This window comes from Paramisgurnus dabryanus, chromosome 20, assembly GCF_030506205.2.
Source record: "Paramisgurnus dabryanus chromosome 20, PD_genome_1.1, whole genome shotgun sequence".
In the NCBI taxonomy this organism is placed as follows: Eukaryota; Metazoa; Chordata; class Actinopteri; order Cypriniformes; family Cobitidae; genus Paramisgurnus; species Paramisgurnus dabryanus.
Genome location: NC_133356.1, coordinates 840,091 through 861,239, shown reverse-complemented (window position 1 = coordinate 861,239; position 21,149 = coordinate 840,091). Strand labels below are relative to the sequence as shown.

Here is a 21,149-nt window from a genome sequence, read left to right as displayed (position 1 = left end):
TCACAATAACACTGAGAACAGTTGGCACGGTTTTTATTTTTACTGGGGTATTTTGGGGCCACACATTTGGGCATTAAAGAAACAAATGGCACATTAATGACAATATAACTGAATGACTACTGCAGTAACAGAGACGCCAATATAAAACACATATTATTATTCAATAAACATTTAAAGTTCTTTAAACCATTAAACTGTCAAAAACATTATTTTGGTCAAAAGTGATGAAGAGACACACTTTATATGATAAAGGGAAATCACTGAACGTTTCATTAATATGAAGTTGAGATGATTTCCCACAGACTCGATCAGTTTTTCATATCCTGAGATTCCTTTTCATTTAAAGCTACACTATTTTAAAACCAGCAGGATTTCTCTCTTTCTAAAACACATGAGTAATATTTACATCATTATCTGAAGAATAAAGCCAAACTCAACATTCAAATGTCAGGATGAGGTGTGATCTCAGTGTTACATCATCTCCACACCATTTCTTTATAAAACGTGATAAAAACTTTTAAAACGATCAAAAGATCAAAAGACGAAAGAAAGAAAGCCACTCAAACGTATATGAAATACCCTATTATTATAAAAGAACAGCACACGTGCATCAAATCCAAAGATAACCTGAGAGTAAAGTGTCTAGAAAAATATTACAAACAAACAATTCAACATCAATGTACAGTAGATCCTAGATGATGTATGGATTATTGCACAGGTCCATGCAAAAAAAACAAACAACTCCAGCAGGTCTGTAATATTTAAAGATACACAGATGTATGTATGTATGTAACATCAGCCTCACTGTCTCTTATTTAAACATCCTCCTCATGTACCGAATATTCTGATCTTTTTAAGTCCATTATCAGATAGATGAACAGAGTTAAAATGATCTGATTCTCTGAGAGAAAGATGAGGAGAAGAGAGATAGAGATGATCTCAAACAGGAGACAAACAAACATTTGTAAAAAATACAGTAACAGAATTTAGCTTCAGCTCAATAAAGCAACAATCCCTCACAGACAAGAAAGTCAAAAAAGATTATAAATATATATAAACTATCACGTGCAAGACAGAAATATTTAGTAGCCACAAACTTAAAGTACCTGTAAAATAAAAGAGATTGTGTGTGTGTGTGTGTGTGTTATGTTTGTGTATATAAGGACTCTGGTTGGTTGACAGGAGATCTTCAGTGATTTTAATGGCTGCTGTACAGATCCACATTACTGGAGCTCAAACCTCGACTTTCTCGCAGCCTCTTGGTGCCTAAACTCTGAACAGACAACAGAAGACGCACAAGAGACAAATGTGAGCGAAGGAGGAGATCCACAAGACGTTTCACTAAAGCAATCCTCTACCAATAACATTATTATAAAGAAACATTTCTCTTCATAAACATCAATTAAAACATCAACTTTCTTCACCAAGTTTTTTAGTCAACAAACAGTCTACACGATCACAAATGATTTTATTCGGCTAAAGAAAAAAATAACATCCCTTAACAAGAGTAAAATGGCAGTAATGTAAATCTTATCACATTTGTCTGTTTGAGAAATAAAAAAACAGCAGAGAGTTGAGATCATTTACAGTCATTTATTACTGCAGTATTCACCTGATAAGAGTCATCAATCGTCTTATTCAGATAATTCAGTGAAGTGGCACGTTTCATACTGTGGACAAAAATGTAAAATAATAAACGTCACAAAACAGATTAAATCTGTTCACAGTTTAGTCAGTCTGTCATAGTTTTCTCCTTTATAATAAATGATTATATAACTGCGTTCCTGGTACAGATAAAAAACTATAAGGGAGTTTTAGTATTTATTCTTAACTTCATAAGAAGTGTGTGGTATGTGTTTTCATACTTGCTGGTTTGTGTATCTGGAGGTCCATTGCCCTGCAGTTTCTTTACAAGCATCTCGCTGCTCCTGCGCAGGACGTCTCTGAGCCGCCCGAGAGAGCCGCTGCGCTGCAGAGCACCACTGCCGTCCTACACAAACACACACACACACTATAAACACACAACGTAAAGCTATCTGACACACACAAACATTTCATATCCTGGTTTCACAGACAAGGCCTAGGCCGGAGTACAATTAAGATGTTTAAGCATCTTTTATAAAAATGCTTTAGAGAAAGAAGTTACTGTTGTGTATCTTGAGTCAAATCAATGCCAGTGGCTTATATTAAGATCCGTCAGGGCCAGGTGAGACAGCTCAAACATGTTTTAGTCTAGGACAAGCCTTGAGCCTTGTCTTTGAAACCAGGAGGACGAGTGTCGGAGGATTGTGAGGCTGTGTGCTTTCCAGATCTTAGTGTTGATCTACACCTGTGTGACTTCCACTAAACATCACTGCAAAAAAGATTTTATGCAACATTTTTAGATGTGACTTAAGGGCACAAAGATGTTTTGGTGTCACCACAAGGCTGAAATACACTACACAACTTTTGCTCCAATTTCTGCCTTAATTTTCAGTCTAAAGAAGTTGACTCGAGTTGCTGAAAGTCTGCAGATTTTGGGCATAATTAAGAGATTTCACAGAAAATCACCTGATGTACGATGAACACAGACTCTGAAGATTCTTCATCCAATCAGAGGATAGCAAAACATTTTACAACACACACACACAGTACTGTATGTTAGGCCAGGTGTACACTAAAGTATTTAAGCGCACATGAAAATGGCGACTGTGGCCACTTGGCAGTGTGAAGAGCTTTTGTTGTTATACAACTTTTGTTTAGTGTTTGTCCCGCCCACTCCTCCACTGTGATTGGACGGTTGAGAAAAAAATTGACATTGATGGAATAAACACTAAGCACCTCGACAGTAGCTAACACTTGATAAATAACACGCTGACCTCAGGAAAAACACTTCAGTGTAAACACAGCCAGTGTATGATGACGTATGACCACACTGATTCAACAGCACACAGAGTTTGTGCTCATCTTCTGCACACGTGTGTGTCTGTGTGTGTGTTTTATCTGTCATGATGACGTCATGTGTGACTCTGTGTCAGTTTGTTGTGATGTAAAATTGTGTTATTCTCAGTCATTCCTGTATGATTTTAGAAGTTGTAAAGTGGATTTCAGCTTTAACTCCGCTCATAGCAGCTGAAATATCTGACAGTGCATGAAAGTCGATGGATATAAAACGATTTGTTTTTCCACCCAAACCACTACAAACAAAGATGAATCTTTGAAGAATCAGGATCTTTGTTTTCTACACAAAGGCAGATTGAGGTCTGTGCATGAACATTATAACACACAACATGAGCTATAAACACTGACATCTCTACACTCAATTCACTCTTCAGCAGAGGCACAAATCATTCCCAACACTTTATTTCAGTTTCTTTCCAGAATGAGCAAAGTTATGTCAAATATAGTCAGATCAATCATAACATGTGTCATACTTAAATGTTTCACATCATCAGTTACAACATTTTCATTATTTAAAATAATACTACAGTCTCATTTATTTAATGTAAAAACCTAAACGTAATAACATCAAAAGAGAAATGAAACTTTTATTGAGAACATCAACAAGCATCACAATGTAGAGAGTTGAGTTACTGTATATCTTTATATATATTCATGTACTGTCAATCATAAAACAAACACACACAGTCAAAAACTACCAGACCAGATTTAATAAATTACCAGCGCTTCACTAAACACTAAAGATAAACATCATTTTAACTTTGTGTGTGTGCGTGTGTGTGTGTGTGTGCCTGTGTGTGATGATAGAATAACATTAACCACAAAAATTACCATGTGAATATTTATTTAAACACACACACACACACACACACACACACACACACACACACACACACGCATGCACAGACACACATGCACGCGCACACACACTCGCACACACAAGCAAACGAGCACACGCATGGGGGGCACAAACACAAGCACACACGCACGCACACAAACACACACACGCAGGCACACAAGCACACACACACGTACACATGCACAGACACACACACACACAGTTCTATATAGACTAGTTAGCTGATGTATAACTGATGTAAGTAGAATTTGTTCACTTTAAACTGTGTTTCAAAACCCACAGCAAACACTGATGGCAAATACTGTAAACATTTAAAGAAGAACCAGAGAGAGTTGTGTGATGTTTGTGTTTAGATTCATCACACAACCACATGAAAACATCATTGAGATTTAAAACAGGCTTTAGTGAAACACTTAAAATATGCCACCAGTGAATCTTTACCACTGAATACAGAAGCACAGACGGTGAAAAGTCTAAAACCATCAAATTTCATTTAAAGCACATTAAGCCCAAAGAAAGCGTGAATTAAAGAGACGGCGCCCGACAGCAGGAGAATTAAAGAAAAGTGTTTTCCCAACACCCGGAATGGCAGAGGATGAATCTTCCTGTCCGAAGGACAGAAGATGAAGGAAAATCTTTATGCCTGATGAAAGGAAACAAACACAGAGAGAAACAGACAGCATTAAGTGTTCATATCAAACACACACATGTTGCCTGACTCTCCATCTGTCTGGTCATCTATCTGTCTGTCTGTCTCTATCTGTCTGTCTGATCATCTGTCTCTATCTGTCTGGTCATCCATCTGTCTGTCGGATCATCCGTCTGTCTGTCTGTCTGTCGGATCATCCGTCTGTCTGTCTGTCTGTCTGTATCTGTCTGTCAGATCATCCGTCTGTCTGTCTGTCTGTCTGTCTGATCATCCGTCTGTCTGTCTGTCTGATCATCTGTCTGTCTGTCTGTCTGTCTGATCATCTGTCTCTCTGTCTGATCATCCATCTGTCTGTCTGATCATCCGTCTGTCTGTCGGATCGTCCGTCTGTCTGTCTGTCTGTCTGTCGGATCATCCGTCTGTCTGTCTGATCATCCGTCTGTCTGTCGGATCATCCATCTGTCTGTCGGATCATCCGTCTGTCTGTCGGATCATCCGTCTGTCTGTCTGTCTGATCATCCGTCTGTCTGTCTGTCTATGTGTCTCTGTCTGTCCTATCTTCCGTCTGTCTGTCTGTGTGATCATCCGTCTGTATGTCTGTCTCTTGTTGTCTGTCTGTCTGTCTGTCTGATCATCTGTCTGTCTATGTGTCTCTGTCTGTCTGATCATCCGTCTGTCTGTCTGCCTGTCTGATCATCCGTCTGTCTGTCTGTCTGATCATCCATCTGTCTGTCTGATCATCTGTCTGTCTGTCTGATCATCTGTTTGTCTGTCTCTGACTGACACTTTAACTCTCACTCCTACAGTCTGTCTGTTTTTGTAACTGAATCAATCAAGTTGACAAAGCGCTGGACTGACCAACTGATCTACACAAACTACACAAATGTTTCCTTCAACGCAACACAATCTCCATACAGTATTTGTGTAAATGTCAGCTCATTTGTCTCTCTTTCTGACTCTGTTTCTCTGAGCTGGACGTAACGAAGAATGAATGAAGAGGGGAAGAGTACAATCCACCCTGATGGGAAAACCTCCTCTGATTGGCTGATTGGTTGTCATGACAATAGCAGCAGTGATGTGACTGGTTAGTGACGGACAGCAGTTGTGAACGGCAAGCACAGAGTCATGCGGGTCACTCACAAGAAAGCCACAGGTGGACGTCATGCACAGGCAAAACTTACACAACATCACAACATCCATCAATGACAGAGACATTCATTCATTCACAACACTTAACTCAGTGTGTGTGTGTGTGTGTGTGTGTGTGTGTGTGTGTGTGTGTGTGTGTGTGTGTCAGTGTGTGTGTCAGTGTGTGTGTCAGTGTGTGGGTTGACCGGAAGTGACATGAACCTCATTCACACAGCACTTTAATCCCCCAAAAGTCCCATGAAATTGCTAGCATGCATTCAGTTTAAACCCAAACACGTCCTGTATTTGATTCTGGGATTGTTCCCGTAAAGGATCTTGTAACACTGCCGTAACCCTTATTGAAACGAGTCGTTTGAACAAAAGGCACATCAATGCCGTAAGGGTCGTGTATGGTTCAGCTCACAAGGGTTTTAAATACAGATTAACATTTATGATGAGAAATGTCTGTAAACTGGACTGAAGCAGAGATCATTCACCAGCATATTAGGACTGTGCATCATGCACCCATTTATGATCCAATCATAAACATAAATGCACACGCGTGGTTTCTCTCTAAGCAAACTTAAGAAACTGCTAAAATAAAACCAACTGCACGATTTCTAATTCAATCCATGTCACATCATGTGTCTTTATGGGATCTTTACCGGATGTGTGTTTGTGTGTATGTGTCTGTGAACGTACGCACAGAGTTAAAAAATATCACTGGCAGTTTGAATGAACAAAAATCAAACAAGGTGTTTTTTGTTGTTGAAAAGGGCGATACCACAAAAAAATCACTGTGTCCCTATTCCTAAACTATCAGCTCTATATAATATTCAAATCTGCAACGAGTGTGTCCTAAATCATATGATGCTAAAATGAAGATCCTTTAAGTATGGGGATGGTCGATTCTTAAGGCGGATTTATATTTCTGCATTCTAGAGGAGCACGTTAGCAACCCTTTCACTCGAGTTATGTGTTAGTTTAATGTGTTAAAGTGCAGTTAATAACAAAAACAAAAACTGTACACACTTTTAAGAACTAGTACTAATAGACGCAAGCTATAGGAAGATGTCTAATGAAAAACCAGCATATCTGTGGTGATAAACTTCACATAACACTCATGAATGCATGAGATATTTATTCTGTTGTTATCTTCACATCCTGAGTCTGATGTGCACTGCCTGAGAAATCACATAAAGACACAAACAATCACTGCACACGGCAAACTCAACTACTGGATGACAACTTTACATCAGGTTTGTTGACTTAAAAACCATACTTGGCTTAACTTAACCCAGACCAAGAACAAAAAACAACTGGTTAAAAGCCTCGGAAAGTTTAGAGTCTTGAAAAGGTGAAAAGCAAAAGATTGAGTGTCATGTTAATTTCATTCGGTAGGCAGATGACTTCTGTGTTAATGAGCCAATACACATAAAGACATAAATATGACACATGCAGGATATGACATCAGTGCAGGATATGACATCAGTGCATACAAGCTGACATAAACATCTGAACATCACCATCCTTCACCAAAACGCCCAGATCGTTTCACTTTAAATTTAAAACTGTACACCAATTTGCAGAAAACATCATAACGGCACATTAAAACAAACTTTATTTTCTTTATGTTAGTTTTTTGGTTCTCATGACCTAAAAGGTGTCAATTTAGAAAGATTTCCAATTCGTAATTGAGTCATTCTGATAAAATAAACATAGATTTAAAGAGACAGCAGGGTACAGTCATCTGCTAATGTATTTCCTATTGATTATTAAATATGTCACAAGCATTTATTCATTCATTGGGCTGCTGAAGGAGAACGTGTGTGTGATGTTCAGACACTTTGATTATTAAAACATCAAAAGCAACCATAACTAAAAATGACCACGAGTGACTGAAAGCAGCTGTGATATAATGCCAGGACACACAATCAGCTTGATATCATTCAGATCAGACACAGCAGCCAGAACTCAACAGGTGCTTATTTCATATATATATATCTCCACAACACAACTATAACAATATCAAAACAAGGCAACAATATCATTGGGATCAGTTTTCAGCTGATTATCGACAGCCAATTCAAATGCACTGAAATGAAAGTCCTTGTTTACATACTGATATATGCTGTGAACGTTATTACCAGATGATGTTAATCTAGTTGTTGTAATATTAATATGAATGTGTCTTTATGAAAATAAACTGATGTCACAGCAGTTTCTAATGATTACAGGATTGCTGAAAGATCTGAACGTCTGTATTCAATTGCGCAGATGCGGTCACATGACACCTGTTGAGCGGCTGCTGTGCTGTGATTGGTGGAGATGTGGATTTGTACTCACCCCGCTCCACTCTATGGCCATACTCACTTCATCCACTCCCTCAGATCCGCTCTCATACTTCACACTGGACAGACTGTCTCTACTGCGTCTGCGATCTCCGTCCTCTCGCAGGATCTCCACCACACGTGTCTGATGAGCTGGGTCCAGACCCTGACAAACACACCATCACACGTCACACACCACTAACACACTAATAACTTACATGTGCTGTTGATGACGATGATGCATTTCCTGTTACAATAAGATGTTTTATTAAATGGAAAGTTTCTGATCCATTCATGTTCGTAATGACATCTATCTACAGAGGATCTCTTGGTAATACGATGGGCTTGAATAACTGATAACTAAATGAGCTCTAACTGATCAAGATGAACTTACAGAGTTGCTCTGAAATCCACAGAAATGCAGAAGAAAAGAGAAAATAACATGAGATCAAGCGAGTACCCTTAAAAAACATGTCCTGCTGTATGTTTAAATGTTGTTATTTTCGTGGCACCTGTTTTCGGGATCTGGTGGCACATTCCTCCAGCGTCTCTGCGGCCTCCAGCTTACCCTGTCTGCGGTACAGAGCGCCCAGATTCCTCAGCGTGGTGTTTACAGTCGGACTGCAGACACATCAACACGGCCGTTACAGGAGGTACAAAACTATTCTTTGCTTTAATGTTTGGTGTGTGTGTTAATGAAATAATCCATAAGAGCCCACTTTAATGATGTCACGACACATAAACCAAACACTGCTTATTATAGAGACAGTAAGTATCACTGTCTGGATGCTAGTGTTATTTCTATTATGCTAGTTTCTTATGTTTGTACCTGTTGACTTTGCAGGCTTTGTACCATCCTCCATACTCTCCGTAGGGTGTGTCTCTGTGTTTGCCCTGAACATCACATGACATTTAACGTGAGTGACGGCAGACGGGCAACAAACCACCTTTCATACATGATTATATACATCATTAAACACATACACAGACCTTACTCTCCTCTCTCTCTTCAGCGTGCATCCAGATGGGTTTGTTTTCAGCTATAAACACACACACACACACACACACACACACACACACACACACACACACACACACACACAGATGACATTTTTACCCATGATGCAGTGGGGCAGTCAACACTGAAACAGTGAAAGCTGCATTGACAGTTTTACAAGATGAAATCAAAGACACTTGGACTGATGTTAGATCATATTATCATCCTTTAAAGGGAACATATCATGAACATGTGACTTTTCATCTTTAAGTGCTATAATTGGGTCCCCAGTGCTTCTATCAACCTAGAAATGTGAAAAAGATCAACCCAGTAACTTAAGTTTTGATAAACCATTCTCTGCAAGCATGTGAAAAAATAGTGATGTCAAAAGGGGATCTTATTATAATAATTCCACCCCTTAATCTGAACTATCCAACCACATCACTGCCATTTAGTTCAGAGACCAGCTCATTTGCATTTTAAAGGGATAGTTCACCCAAAAATTAACATTCTGTCATCATTATAAATTTCTTTGTTCTGATGAACATAAAGAAAGATATTTTGAGAAATGTTTGTAACCTCCATGGACCCCATTCACTTTCATAGTATTCTTTTTTCCTACTATGGAAGTCAATGGGGCCCACGGATAGTTTGGTTACAAACATTTCTCAAAATTTCAGACTTTATGTTCATCAGAACAAAGAAATTTATACAAGTGTGTAACAACATGAGGGTGAGTAAATGATGATTGAATTTTCATTTTTGGGTAAGCTATCCCTTTAAAGGACAAAAACAGTGCATTTTCAGTCTCGCCTACAAAGTGTCAATTTTAAAATGTTATAATAAATTATCTGTATGATATTTTGAGCTAAAACTTCACATATGTACTCTGGGGACACCAAAGATTTTACATCTTAAAAAAGTCTTGTGAAAGGTCCCTTTTAAAAGACTTTAAATATTGATGATAACGTGATATCAATGCTATGTTGTTACAGATATTTTCAGTCCAGTTAGTCAATAAAGCTGCTTGCAGTAATGATGTAAACCTAAATTAAAGCTTTAGGTATCTGCCTTATTTTCTTGATATCTCTAAAGATGTTTGCATCTCTTCATCTCTGTCCATGTTTGTCTGATTATTTAAAATCAAGTTTATTTACAGACGAGACTAAAACTAGGGATGTGCATTTATGTCATTTTTTCATTTCGATTAATCCATAGGTCTGAAGAACGAGTACTCGATTAACTGGGGGCGGGGCAATCAAAGGGGCGGGGCGTACACGTCATGGTGAAAATGAAAATATTTTGATTAAAAAACTCAAATAAAACTTAATTTTGAAGAAACTACGACAGAACAATGAAAACAAACTAGATTATTAATGAATTAAATGTTTTTAACAGAAACCTCTAACAGGAAAAGCTGCGTGATGAAGTGAAACTAAAGGGTTAATAAACACAAACCGAAGCCCTTTCTATTTGACGCACTCTGCATAATATTAAGCCTTTATACAACATAAATATACAACGTGCATCTATCTGCATAAAATGCAAGACTTCAACTAAGGTTTCAACTAAGTTATCTAAAAAAAAAAGAAAGTTTAACTCCCTTTGTGGATGTGCATCAAAAACAGCGCACTTTTAAACACGTCCAGTCAAAGTTCAAGCTTCATAACATTAAGCAGCTTTAAGTATTTTGCTATCATGCGCGTTTAGCTGTGTCGTGTCGTCCTCTTACCTCAGTCAAGATGTAATGGTAATGCTGTATGGCTCTCTGGTATCTCTTGACATTTGATGTTTAAATATGAGATGATAATCCATTGAACTTTTGACGGCGCTGTACATTTTGCACCTGACTGACTGTATTTCCGAAAATCACGACATCCTTTTAAACCATAGTGCCTCAGTGATGTGAGTTGTGGCTGGCTTCACGGGATCGGCGGGCTGGCGGGCTGCCGCGCATTGCGCGGATCGGCGGGTTTCTGTTGTGCGGTCGCGCGGAAATCTGTTTGTTTTTGAATCACGCATGGTAATGTTACTGATGTCATACGTCGGTCTGCGTAGCTTGACACGACGTCAAACACGCATCTCCAGACCCAGTCTTTACTACCACATGCGCTTGTAATGCTAACCAGACATCCAAATGCCGCCATATCCACAATAAATAAATAAATAAACCCACATGATCATCGTTTTCGTGATCGATCATCGATGCCACGTTCGAGTACTCGAGCAATCGAGTACTCGTGCCCATCCCTAACTAAAACCTCTGTCACACATTAAATGCTCTTACAGTCTTAGTGCAGAAGCATTTGGCAGAAGCTTTTATCCAAAGCAACTTACAATGCATTACAAGGTACACATTTTTATACATTGGGATTGAACCCATGACCTTTTGTGCTGCTAACGCAATACTCTATCACTGAGCTAGGGTCAGCTGTGTCTGAATAACAAAGCTCTGCTTATATAAGACCTCACCATCCACTGATCCAAACTCTTTCTCATGAGCGCGGGTCAGAATCTCTTTATACAGAATCTCAGCTTCCTTGTATTTGCCTTGTTTGAGAAAGCAGGAGGCCTGTAAAGATAAGAAATCAAAGATTGAAGCTAATGAAGGTCATGAGCTTGTGCTATAAACACACAAACACACTGAACAACTTCATAACTTTATGCTGGAGAGGTCATGACAGACACAGATATAAGCAGCCAGTCTGTCTCTGATCTACTGCACTGACACATTCATGCATATATTTGCATAATGAGATGACATGTAGCCAGAGAAAATGAAAGGGTTTGAGTTTCTCTTCTGTAACGTGTTTCTACAGGACAGGACAGGACGTGTAATAAACTCACCAGGTTGTTCTTGGTTTTGGCCACGTTTGGGTCGTCTGGACCGAGTCGACTCTCATAGATCTCCAGCGCTCTGCAGTAATAATACTCCACTTCATCATATTTGCCCTGATTCTGACACAACAGAGCCAGATTGTTCAGCTGCTTTGCCACGTCAGGATGATCTTTCCCCAACACCTGACAGACAGATGGAGAATATTCACTTCATTACATCTCTCTCTAGACAACTGCATAATAAAATCATTTGCTTTCTCTGTCAGTTCAGATTATTACAGCGTTCAGTTTCTTTGAGTAACATCTGAACTGAAAATGTGTGAAGCGGTGACAAGTGTCTTATTTCACACTTATGTGATCAGATCAGATACCAAACATGTTGTTACGTTGATTATTGGTGTGGTCATAATTACAAGTCAAAGCTATGGGCTGTGGCCATTGATGCGTGTGGTCATAGTCATGGGGCATGGCCATGGGTGTGGTCATAGTTACAGGGGTGTGGCCATTTATACGAGTGGTCATAGTTGTGGGTTGTGCTTGTGAATCCAGGTGAAATGCATTGCTGACCTTCTCTCTGATCTCCAGTGCTCGTTTGCACAGCGGTTCGGCCTCCTTGTATTTCCCTCTCTTCCCATACAGAACAGCCAGATTATTGAGAGTGGCCGCCACCTGAAACACACATCGATCTAGACTGAACCCAGTGTGAGAAAGCTACTGTTTAACATTGTGATGATCACACTTAAAAAAAAAAAAAAACATTTCATATTAAACAGAAAAACACAAGAAAGAGCTGTTACACTGTCCTCATCAATATTTTCCTTCAAAGCCTTTTACATGATGTTTAAAATAATATTATTATTACTTGCACTTGAGTCTCTAACATTAATAAGTTTTTATTAATATTGTTGCAATAGATATCTTAAATGTTTTTCTGATGTTCATTTCTGCTAGAATGATTTTTTTAATTAGATGAGAATGTGACTGATATGAGCTGGTGATAGGTTTACAGGAATTATCATTTAAATCAAAAGATCAGATGGTATCTGATGATTGTCATGATAATATAATGACTCAAGTCTGATAATATAAAATATATGTGCATGTGAACTCAGATCAGCAGATTGACATCACTTACAGCAGGATGGTCTTTACCAAGGGTCTTCTCCCTGATGGTCAGAGCATCGTTCAGCAGATGAGCCGCTTCTTTATATTTATTCTGGTCCCTGAGAGACAGACAGACATTGTGAAACACCAATCACCACCGCACTCATCAGTTGAATTAATGAATTGTTTATTATTATAAATAAATAAATATTAAACATCATAACTGAAGTGTTAATAAAGCTATAAAGCCAGAAATTTTACTAAGGTTACCACACTGCTTTGAAACACCCCTGACAAATTTAACCCGACCATTGTAAAATCACCGTACTTTTAGCACGCACATCATCAAACGGTGACAGGTGTGGATTTTTCTCACCTGTACACGAGAGCCAGGATGTTGAGCATGGTGGCCACGTCCGGGTGGTCGTGACCAGAGGTCTTCTCTAGGTCTTCAAGAGCCTGTTTGCAGAGCGGCACGGCCACCTCGTAGCGGCCCTGAGACGCGTACTGTATGACGAGGTTGTGAAGGGTCCTGAGGCGAGCCGGGATCTCGTAGCCGCCCTGCTGAGCGGCCGCCACCGCGGAGCTGTTGTGCTGGTGCTGACCTGTAGAGGGTCAGAAGGGTCACAGACAGAGTTAAAGGGCACATGTATGCACATTTCAGCTCAAAATAACCCACAGATCATTTTATTATAGCATGTCTGAAATCACCCGTTTTGGGTGGGAGCAAAAATGGGCTGTTTTCATGTGCGTACCTTAACTTTTGGTTAATAATTCATCTTATAACTGTGAATACAGTCTGAGACAATAGTATCTTTAGCCGTATTAGTGCTACAACATGCTAAAAAGTACATTTACAAAAGCTTTTGGGTGAAATAAACCAGTCAGTCAATGGCTGTGGGCGGGGCTTTATCAGTGCGATGTCACATTAACAAAAGAATCAAAACAGTACGTCTTGATTAAAAATGAAGGGGAAGAGGGTGGATTTTTTTCATTTATGTCCAAACACCTTGTAAAAGTGGATTTTGTATATAATATGGGCTCTTTAATGTGACAAAACACAACAATTTCACATGTTAATGTCTGACAGCGATGTTCTCGTACTTCCTTGAGCGTGTTCCTCCTCGTCGTTGGGGAAAAGATCATCCAGAGAGTCTTTAGGGGCTTCACCATCTTTCTCCTCCTGGACAGAAAAAGAAAATAATGAGCGATGAATGACCTGCAGACACCTCAGCAGCTGAACTGAAGACCTGTCAGTGAAGTTAAGTAAATCTGACTGTCTATCTGTCAGCTGTGATTTCATGTCATGGCCTAAAAGCTCATTCACGTCTGAAGCACAAACAGAAGAAGACAACTCATAGGTATTCCTGTCACTGCGCCATTTCTGTATGCATGAGATCAAAGTCTATTTCTGATGCAAGATGGTCCTGTTCAACTTTAATTTTTATTGAATAATAGATTTCTAAAATAGGTAGAGATCATTGTTTTCTGTTTCTGTTGTAGTAACTATTTATTTATTTGGCTAACATTAGCTAACTGTTATCCACACAGGTTAACTGATCTGTTGTGAATAGAGAAAGAGACAGAACGTACAGAAGGTGACACGTCTTCATCGTATTTCTTCAGCTGGTTCATGAACTCAAGATGTTTCTTCTCCTCCTCGAGCTGAGCAACGTTCTGCTCGCTCTTCTGCAGTTTCTGCTGCGTGTTGGCCAGCTCGTCTCGGAGCCACTGGTTCTCCTGACAGAGTCTCCGGACCTGAGCGCGCAGCTTCTGTTTCTCAGACTCCACGGCATTCAGATGGTTGGACAGAGCCATCATCACCTGGACATGAAGACATCAGACAGTCTGAGGGACAGGTGCAACTCTCTTTCCTAAAGGAATTTCTTTCCTCAAACATTTATTTACATTCTTTCTGCCTTTCAACATAAAACATCACTCAAAATCCATTTCACTGTCATATTTCTATCTTTTAAGTAAAGCAGAATTTTCAATGAGAAAATTATTTCATCTTAAAGTGACAGCGAGGCATCTCACCTGTGCCTCACCCAGCCCCAGCTCTATCATCTCCACAGATTTCCTCAGCAGGTTGGATTTCTCGTGCACTAGGTTGGCCTCCTCATCCTTCTTCAGGCATTTGATGGTCTCCAGCAGACTGTGCAGGATGGAGTTGTGCTCGTTCCTCAGAGCCTCCAGACCCTGGATCACCAGCTTAGTGTTGGAGATGATCTCCTCCTGCGATAACTTCTCAAGCTTCTCTTCACGAGGATACACCATCGTGGACATTGTCAAGCAGAGAAGCAGCCTAAACAAACAATCAGAAAAAGACAGTGATGAAGGTTTCATTAGTGAGAAAGAAAAACTCAGCTTCTTCAGACAGAACCACTGAACCTATCGATTATAAAAAAGCAATATCCGTTGAAAAAAAGCCTACAAGATCCAGGGTCTTCTTATCTACTCTGAAACTTCAAGAGTGACAGTAATTAGACAGATAACGTTAGCGTTCACTGCTAGTGAAGTTCACTGCTATTAGTCTGTGAAGTCAAGGACAAATAAAATCTCTAAAAAACTCCAGATTTATTGATATTATTTTGCAGAAACAAAGCAAGATTCACATTATTTCTTCACATTTAAATGTTGCTCAGTTTTTGTTTCATAAGGTCTGAGTGTCTCTCATTATAACTCAACCTTGAAGCTCATCCAGTTCTTCATCACTCTTTCTGGGTTTGGTCTGGGCCTTTGGAAAGAATTTGACCGCATATTGTGTGTAACTGTGCCATCTGTTCATGTGTGTTTGTGTGTGTGTGTGTGTTTTAATGTGTTTGTGTATGGTGTGTGTTTGTGTGATTTCTAGAGGAATTATCAGCTCACTTCATTCCTATTGTGTCAGATTTTATTCTGAAGTGAAATCGAGGCGTTTCTCTGCATGTGTCGACTGGTTAATACATATGTGACCTCTCTGCGGGTGTATTGAGCTGAGGAGTGGCCATATACTAGTGTCTCTCTCTCTCTCTCTGTGAGAGTTGGGTGGGGTTGATGTTGCTAAGACAGCTGAATGAAGGTCACACACAGACTGCGAACAGCAGGTTTGCTGGTGTTTCTGTTGCTGGGGTGACAGGATTTGGGTAGATGTGTGTGTGTGTGTGTGTGTGTCTGTGTCTGTGTGTGTGTGTACCTGGTAATTATCACATGGTGGGGACCAATTGTCCCCACAAAAATAGGAACACCAGTATTTTTGTGACCTTGTGGGGACATTTTGATGTCCCCATGAGGTAACAAGCTAGTAAATCAAACAGAATGATGTTTCTTGAAAATGTGAAGTTGTAGAAGGGTTTCTGTGATGGTTGGGGTTAGGGAATGAGGTAGGTAAGGGGAATAGAATATACAGTTTCAGTATAAAATGCATTACGTCTATGGGATGTCCCCACAAAACATAGAAACCAGAATGAATGTGTGTGTGTGTGTGTGTGTGTGTGTGTGTGTGTGTGTGTGTGTGTGTGTGTGTGTGTGCGTGCGCGCGTGAAAATGCAAATACGTGTTTATTATCGGCCGATATTAGGCATTTTCAAAACTATCGGTATCAGCATTCATAATGGCCGATAAATGAATATATATATATATATAAAACGGACGAAACAGCCTTCATTAGATTTCCTCACTGTTGGTGTTTTTGACAGAGCGCTCTGAACCAGTAGAAGCTGCTGGTGGGTTCCAGATTTAGGCGTCTAGCCACTGCCTGAGTCAAGTGATCAGCAATTTATATTTTGCTGTTGTTGTTATTTATCAGAACTTAAGAGAATTAGTCTCCAGTCCTATTCAAAGTTATATTTATGAACCAAGTCTTTTAAAACTGGTAAGTTTGATTCGATTGTTGTTGTTTTTGTGTTTTCGTTCAAGGGCCTTATACATTTTATTTATCAGAACTTTAATTTATTTTGATGTTCCTCTGTTCTGTTGTGACAATAAAAGAAACAAGTTTCTTTTTAAAATGCATTACCATTTTATTTTAGTTAAAATTCATAAATAACTACAAATAACTAATGTTAGGGAAATCTGTTAATGTTTTGTTGCGCGTTTCTGAAAAAAAAATCGGCCGATATATCGGAATATCGGATTTTAAAACCAACAAACATTTGTATCGGCCTTCAAAATCCTTTATCGATCGGGCTCTAATCTGTTGTGTGTGTTCAGAGTAAGGACAGTCAGTTACACTTTACAGTTTCTTTCATCTATTTAAGGTTAGATTTTAATGTGTATGTTAAACTACCTCTGGTCTTCATTCCTTTCCTTTATAGTGACCCTGGCCTGGATTATAAAACCCCAAAGGTAATGTCATGTAGGTCACCATTATTGTTTTGGTTCAGTCCTATAGACTGAATTAACACTCGCACATGACATCACTGTTATTTCAGATTCACATCTAGGTCATTATCAAAAACTCACACTTTAACCTGTCTTCAAAAGTTTGCATTTTCAGAACCCAAAACGACATCATTGTGTAAACGAAGTGTCAAACCACATAAACCCTTTAGCATTTGCTGTTGAAATTGTTGTCATTTAAGGTATAGTTTTCCCCCAACAACAAAAATTCTGTCATCATTTTCTCACTTTCATGTTTTTGCAAACCTGTATAAATGTCTTTCTTCTGATGAACACGTAAGAAGATATTTTAAGGAATGTTTGTAACCAAACCGATCAGAGGCCCCATTGACTTCTATAGTACGGTATTCTTTTTTTCTACTATGGAAGTGAATGGGGCTCATGATCGTTTACAAACATTCCTCAAAATATCTTCCTCAGTGTTCATCAGAACAAAGACATTTATACATGTTTGTAAAAACATGAGAGTGAGAAAATGATGACAGAATTTTAGTTTTTGTATAAACAATCTCTTTAAAGTGCCCCTAACGCAGGAGGCCTAAGGGTGCACTCACATTATCCAAACCAAACCAAACCAAACCAAGGCCCAGCGCGATTGTCACCCCTCCCTTCTCCCCCAGATGCACGCACTCACACTGTACTTTTATCGATCCGAGTCCGGGCGCGCTTTCGTCATTAAGATGCGATTGTTTTGAAAAAAGCAGGAAGTAAACCTCTCTCTTAACACTGGAACCCACCGTAATGATAAGTCTGTATTTTTTATTCGGAGTCGTTTGGTGCGCGATTACAGACAGCCTTTTCACATGTCATCATATTGCTTAGTTCATCTGTCACGTGCGCAGCTCGAACATTCACGTAACCCCGTGGCGAGCATTAAAAGGTTTTTACGGAGGCAGATGAAGGTGAGTGGTCGCGCAACTGATGTCTTCACCTTTTGAATCGCGCTCAGGCGCGAATGCGCTCAAACCACAGCCTTCCGCGCCTGAGCCCAAGTGAACCGCGCTCCGGCCCACCTCTGCAACCCGGCCGTGGCACGAATAACCAATCAGCGCTCGGGCGCGGAACAGAGCGATCACACTAGGGCTGGAACGACGCGTCGACGTAGTCGATTACGTCGATTACGTAATTACGTCGATTTGCCGGAAATGCGTCGATGCGTCGCACTGTTTACATTTTGAAATGAAGGCGGCTTCAGCTCCGACCGGGTGATACAAGTGTTATACCAAACAGACAGAACGCGATCAAAAGTGTGGGAATACTTTAAGCAGAGACCAAATAAAACACATACTGTGTAAAACTGAAATGGCATACCACAGCAGCGCAACACCTGTGTATGATCATCTTAAAAGAAGAAAACCTGGGGCTCTCCGACCTCAAAATGACGAGACGTCAGCGTAAGAATTTGAACTATTACAGTAAGTTTTTATACTTACTCTATAAACTATAGAATCAATACATATTGTGCTTTATACAGCTGCGTTTACATCTTCGTTTAATACGAGCTGCGAGACGCCTGACAGACGCGACATTGCATCGCTTCTGGGCAGTATGTTGAAACAGTAAATAAAGAGCAGGACATGTTTTTATATTAAGAAGTTATGAAATAATAAGTTACTGTCACATTGAGAACTGATAGGCATGTGCCCGCGTGCACTGAAAGCCAGCTGGCAGTGCGGAGTTCCCAATGAACGTCTTTTTTGTGAATATGTGCGCAGATATTACAGAAGCTCGTCTTGTAAGGTATTCCTGACATGCGTTTATTTAAGGTAACAGCAGCGTAAACGCTGTTTTTAAAATATTAGAAGATCATATTAAATAAACTTGTTTTTAACCCGAAACTTAAGAAAAGTTAAATGTTAAAGTTAAATGAGAATGCAGTACTTCTAATAGTAATAATATTAACAGTAATAATATAACGATTACATTTTATATAAGGGTTCATGAATCACAATGAACTTATTTTTACTTCAGTCTGAACTAATGCTGAGTTAATGCATGTACTAATCATAAACTAATGTTTAAAATATTAATATATGCCTATTTTATTGTTTAAGGTGAATAATGCCTCTTTTAAAGTGGCACTGCCACTTCATTTATCATGTTGAAAATTTTGGTTTGTGTGTTTGTTTAATTAAGAAAATGCTTAAATAAAATGTTGGCGTTAATGGCAGATGTTACATGTATTATTTGTTGGGGAATTATATGTATAAAAAAATCATTAGACTATTTGATTAATCGAAAAAATAATCGATAGATTAATCGGTTGAAAAAATAGTCGATAGTTGCAGCTCTAGATCACACTAGTCAAACAAACCAGGCTTTGGGGGTCAAACGCGCCCGAGCGTGGTTTGGTTTGGATAGTGTGAGTACACCCTTAGTCTAGAGTCAGTTTTAGGTGTTTTCATTTACCTGAATGTTATTGATGCTTTTTAGGTTAATTGAACTATACCAAGTTGAGCAAAGTGTTGGTGGTATTCAAACAGATTTTATGTTAGTTGTCATTGTTTGCATTGTCAGATTTGTTTTAATGTACTGTAACAGAAGAACGTGGTTGTTTATTTTCAAGTTGTAGTAATGTTTTATTTTTCCAGACAGAATGTTAGTTATCTCATTTTCATCTTTACATTTTTGTTATTGATTTCACAAACGTAAAGAACTTTGGTTTCAGAAACTGCAATTTTGTGCAGTCCTAGCACATCAGGTTGAATTTCCTCATTGAAATTGATTCTTGAATATATTTCTGGCAGACCATACTCATTATATTAAACAAATTAAACTACCACAGACAAAAACAGAAGATAATAAATGAATAATATAAGGCAGTAAACACAGAACAGGTTACACAAGCATCAGATATACACCAAATTCAAAATTATTAGATGATAAATATGATATGAAAGTAATTTAAAAAAATGCCACAGATGTATTAGATCATGATAAAGGCAGTGATACTTTGACAAACAAATTGAGTGAGAACATCACCACAAACAGGACCAAGTACTCTTAAAATCTTAAAGAACAAAGTAAATAAATACCATTGCATATGAAAGGTTCATCATTCATTACATAAGTTTTCTGTTTTTTATTATTGTCAGTTTTAGGGGAGGAGTTTCCCCGATAAATCTTATTCTTCATCCTGTCTCTCTCTTGTGTATCATCTCTGCTGATCTTTAACCTCTTCCTCTCTCAAGACTCATTTATTTCCCCTTCCCTCCCTCTCTGATCTAGAAACTGTCTTTCCCAGCTAATTCTACAGATCCCAGAACGGAATCATCATTCTATTACACATTTAAACACAGATGTGAAAACATGATTATATTCACGTTCATGCACAACTTGATATGCGCAGTGATCTACTGCATTCTTGGGCATAACAGATGTGATGTCATCCTTCGCTATCCATAAAACACAAAAGTGGTGTTGTTATGAATTACGATGCCCAAACCTGATGTCTAGGTGGGTATTAAGACTATAATGATAGAAAATGATCTCTCTATGTAGGTGGCACATTTGAGAGTTTAAATGCTGATACACATATCGGATCTCACAAATAAACCGCGCTATAAATCACACAAACAGCTCGATGACTACGCATAGTAACAAAAGTGTAATACAAATCGTAATATGTCTGTATAAAGAGAAATCTCGCACCTGGAGAGTGTTTTCTTTTGTCAGGAATCGCTCGAAGCCCCTTTTATTCCAAGATGTCCACATCAGTGTAAAACTACGCATGCGCAAGCGAACCACCGCCTCGGTACAAATGACGTCACCTCCCAGGCGATGATTTCGTGTATATCATGTTTTCTTCATGTATTTAATTGTGATTTCATATTATGAGAATTCAGATACATTGTTAGTTGGTCTGGTATGATGCGCTGGTTTACATTTAACACGACTCAAATGGACAGTAGCGTATGAGCCGAA

General features: G+C 39.0%; 1 protein-coding gene across 3 annotated transcripts; it reads right to left on the bottom strand.

Moving 5' to 3' along the window:
• Positions 1-24: 24 nt before the first annotated feature.
• On the bottom strand, positions 25-21,035 carry LOC135786534 (kinesin light chain 1). 3 transcript variants are annotated; one of them, XM_065295991.2, is made up of 16 exons: positions 20,877-21,035; positions 14,883-15,150; positions 14,439-14,669; positions 13,950-14,028; positions 13,222-13,450; positions 12,877-12,964; positions 12,309-12,410; positions 11,751-11,924; positions 11,376-11,475; positions 8,897-8,946; positions 8,736-8,800; positions 8,419-8,527; positions 7,923-8,072; positions 1,866-1,990; positions 1,613-1,670; positions 25-1,273 (listed from the first exon to the last, which is right to left on the bottom strand). In XM_065295991.2, the coding sequence occupies exons 2-16, from the start codon at positions 15,129-15,131 to the stop codon at positions 1,199-1,201; spliced, it is 1,884 nt and encodes a 627-aa protein (XP_065152063.1). In that variant the 5' UTR covers positions 15,132-15,150; positions 20,877-21,035; the 3' UTR covers positions 25-1,198. The 3 variants fall into 3 exon arrangements, with proteins under 3 accessions (XP_065152063.1, XP_065152064.1, XP_065152065.1); XM_065295992.2 differs by having other exon boundaries at positions 14,883-15,141; positions 20,876-20,948; XM_065295993.2 differs by lacking the exons at positions 25-1,273; positions 1,613-1,670; positions 1,866-1,990 and adding an exon at positions 3,327-4,442 and having other exon boundaries at positions 7,950-8,072.
• Positions 21,036-21,149: the final 114 nt, after the last annotated feature.

Bases quoted from the DNA above. Each gene is read 5' to 3' on its own strand.
- LOC135786534 (XM_065295991.2), bottom strand. From the start codon at position 15,131: ATGTCCACGATGGTGTATCCTCGTGAAGAGAAGCTTGAGAAGTTATCG. The intron at 14,029-14,438 runs GTACGTTCTGTC...TTTTCTGTCCAG, and splicing joins ATGAAGACGTGTCACCTTCT to GAGGAGAAAGATGGTGAAGC. The intron at 11,476-11,750 runs GTGAGTTTATTA...TTATCTTTACAG, and splicing joins CCAAAACCAAGAACAACCTG to GCCTCCTGCTTTCTCAAACA.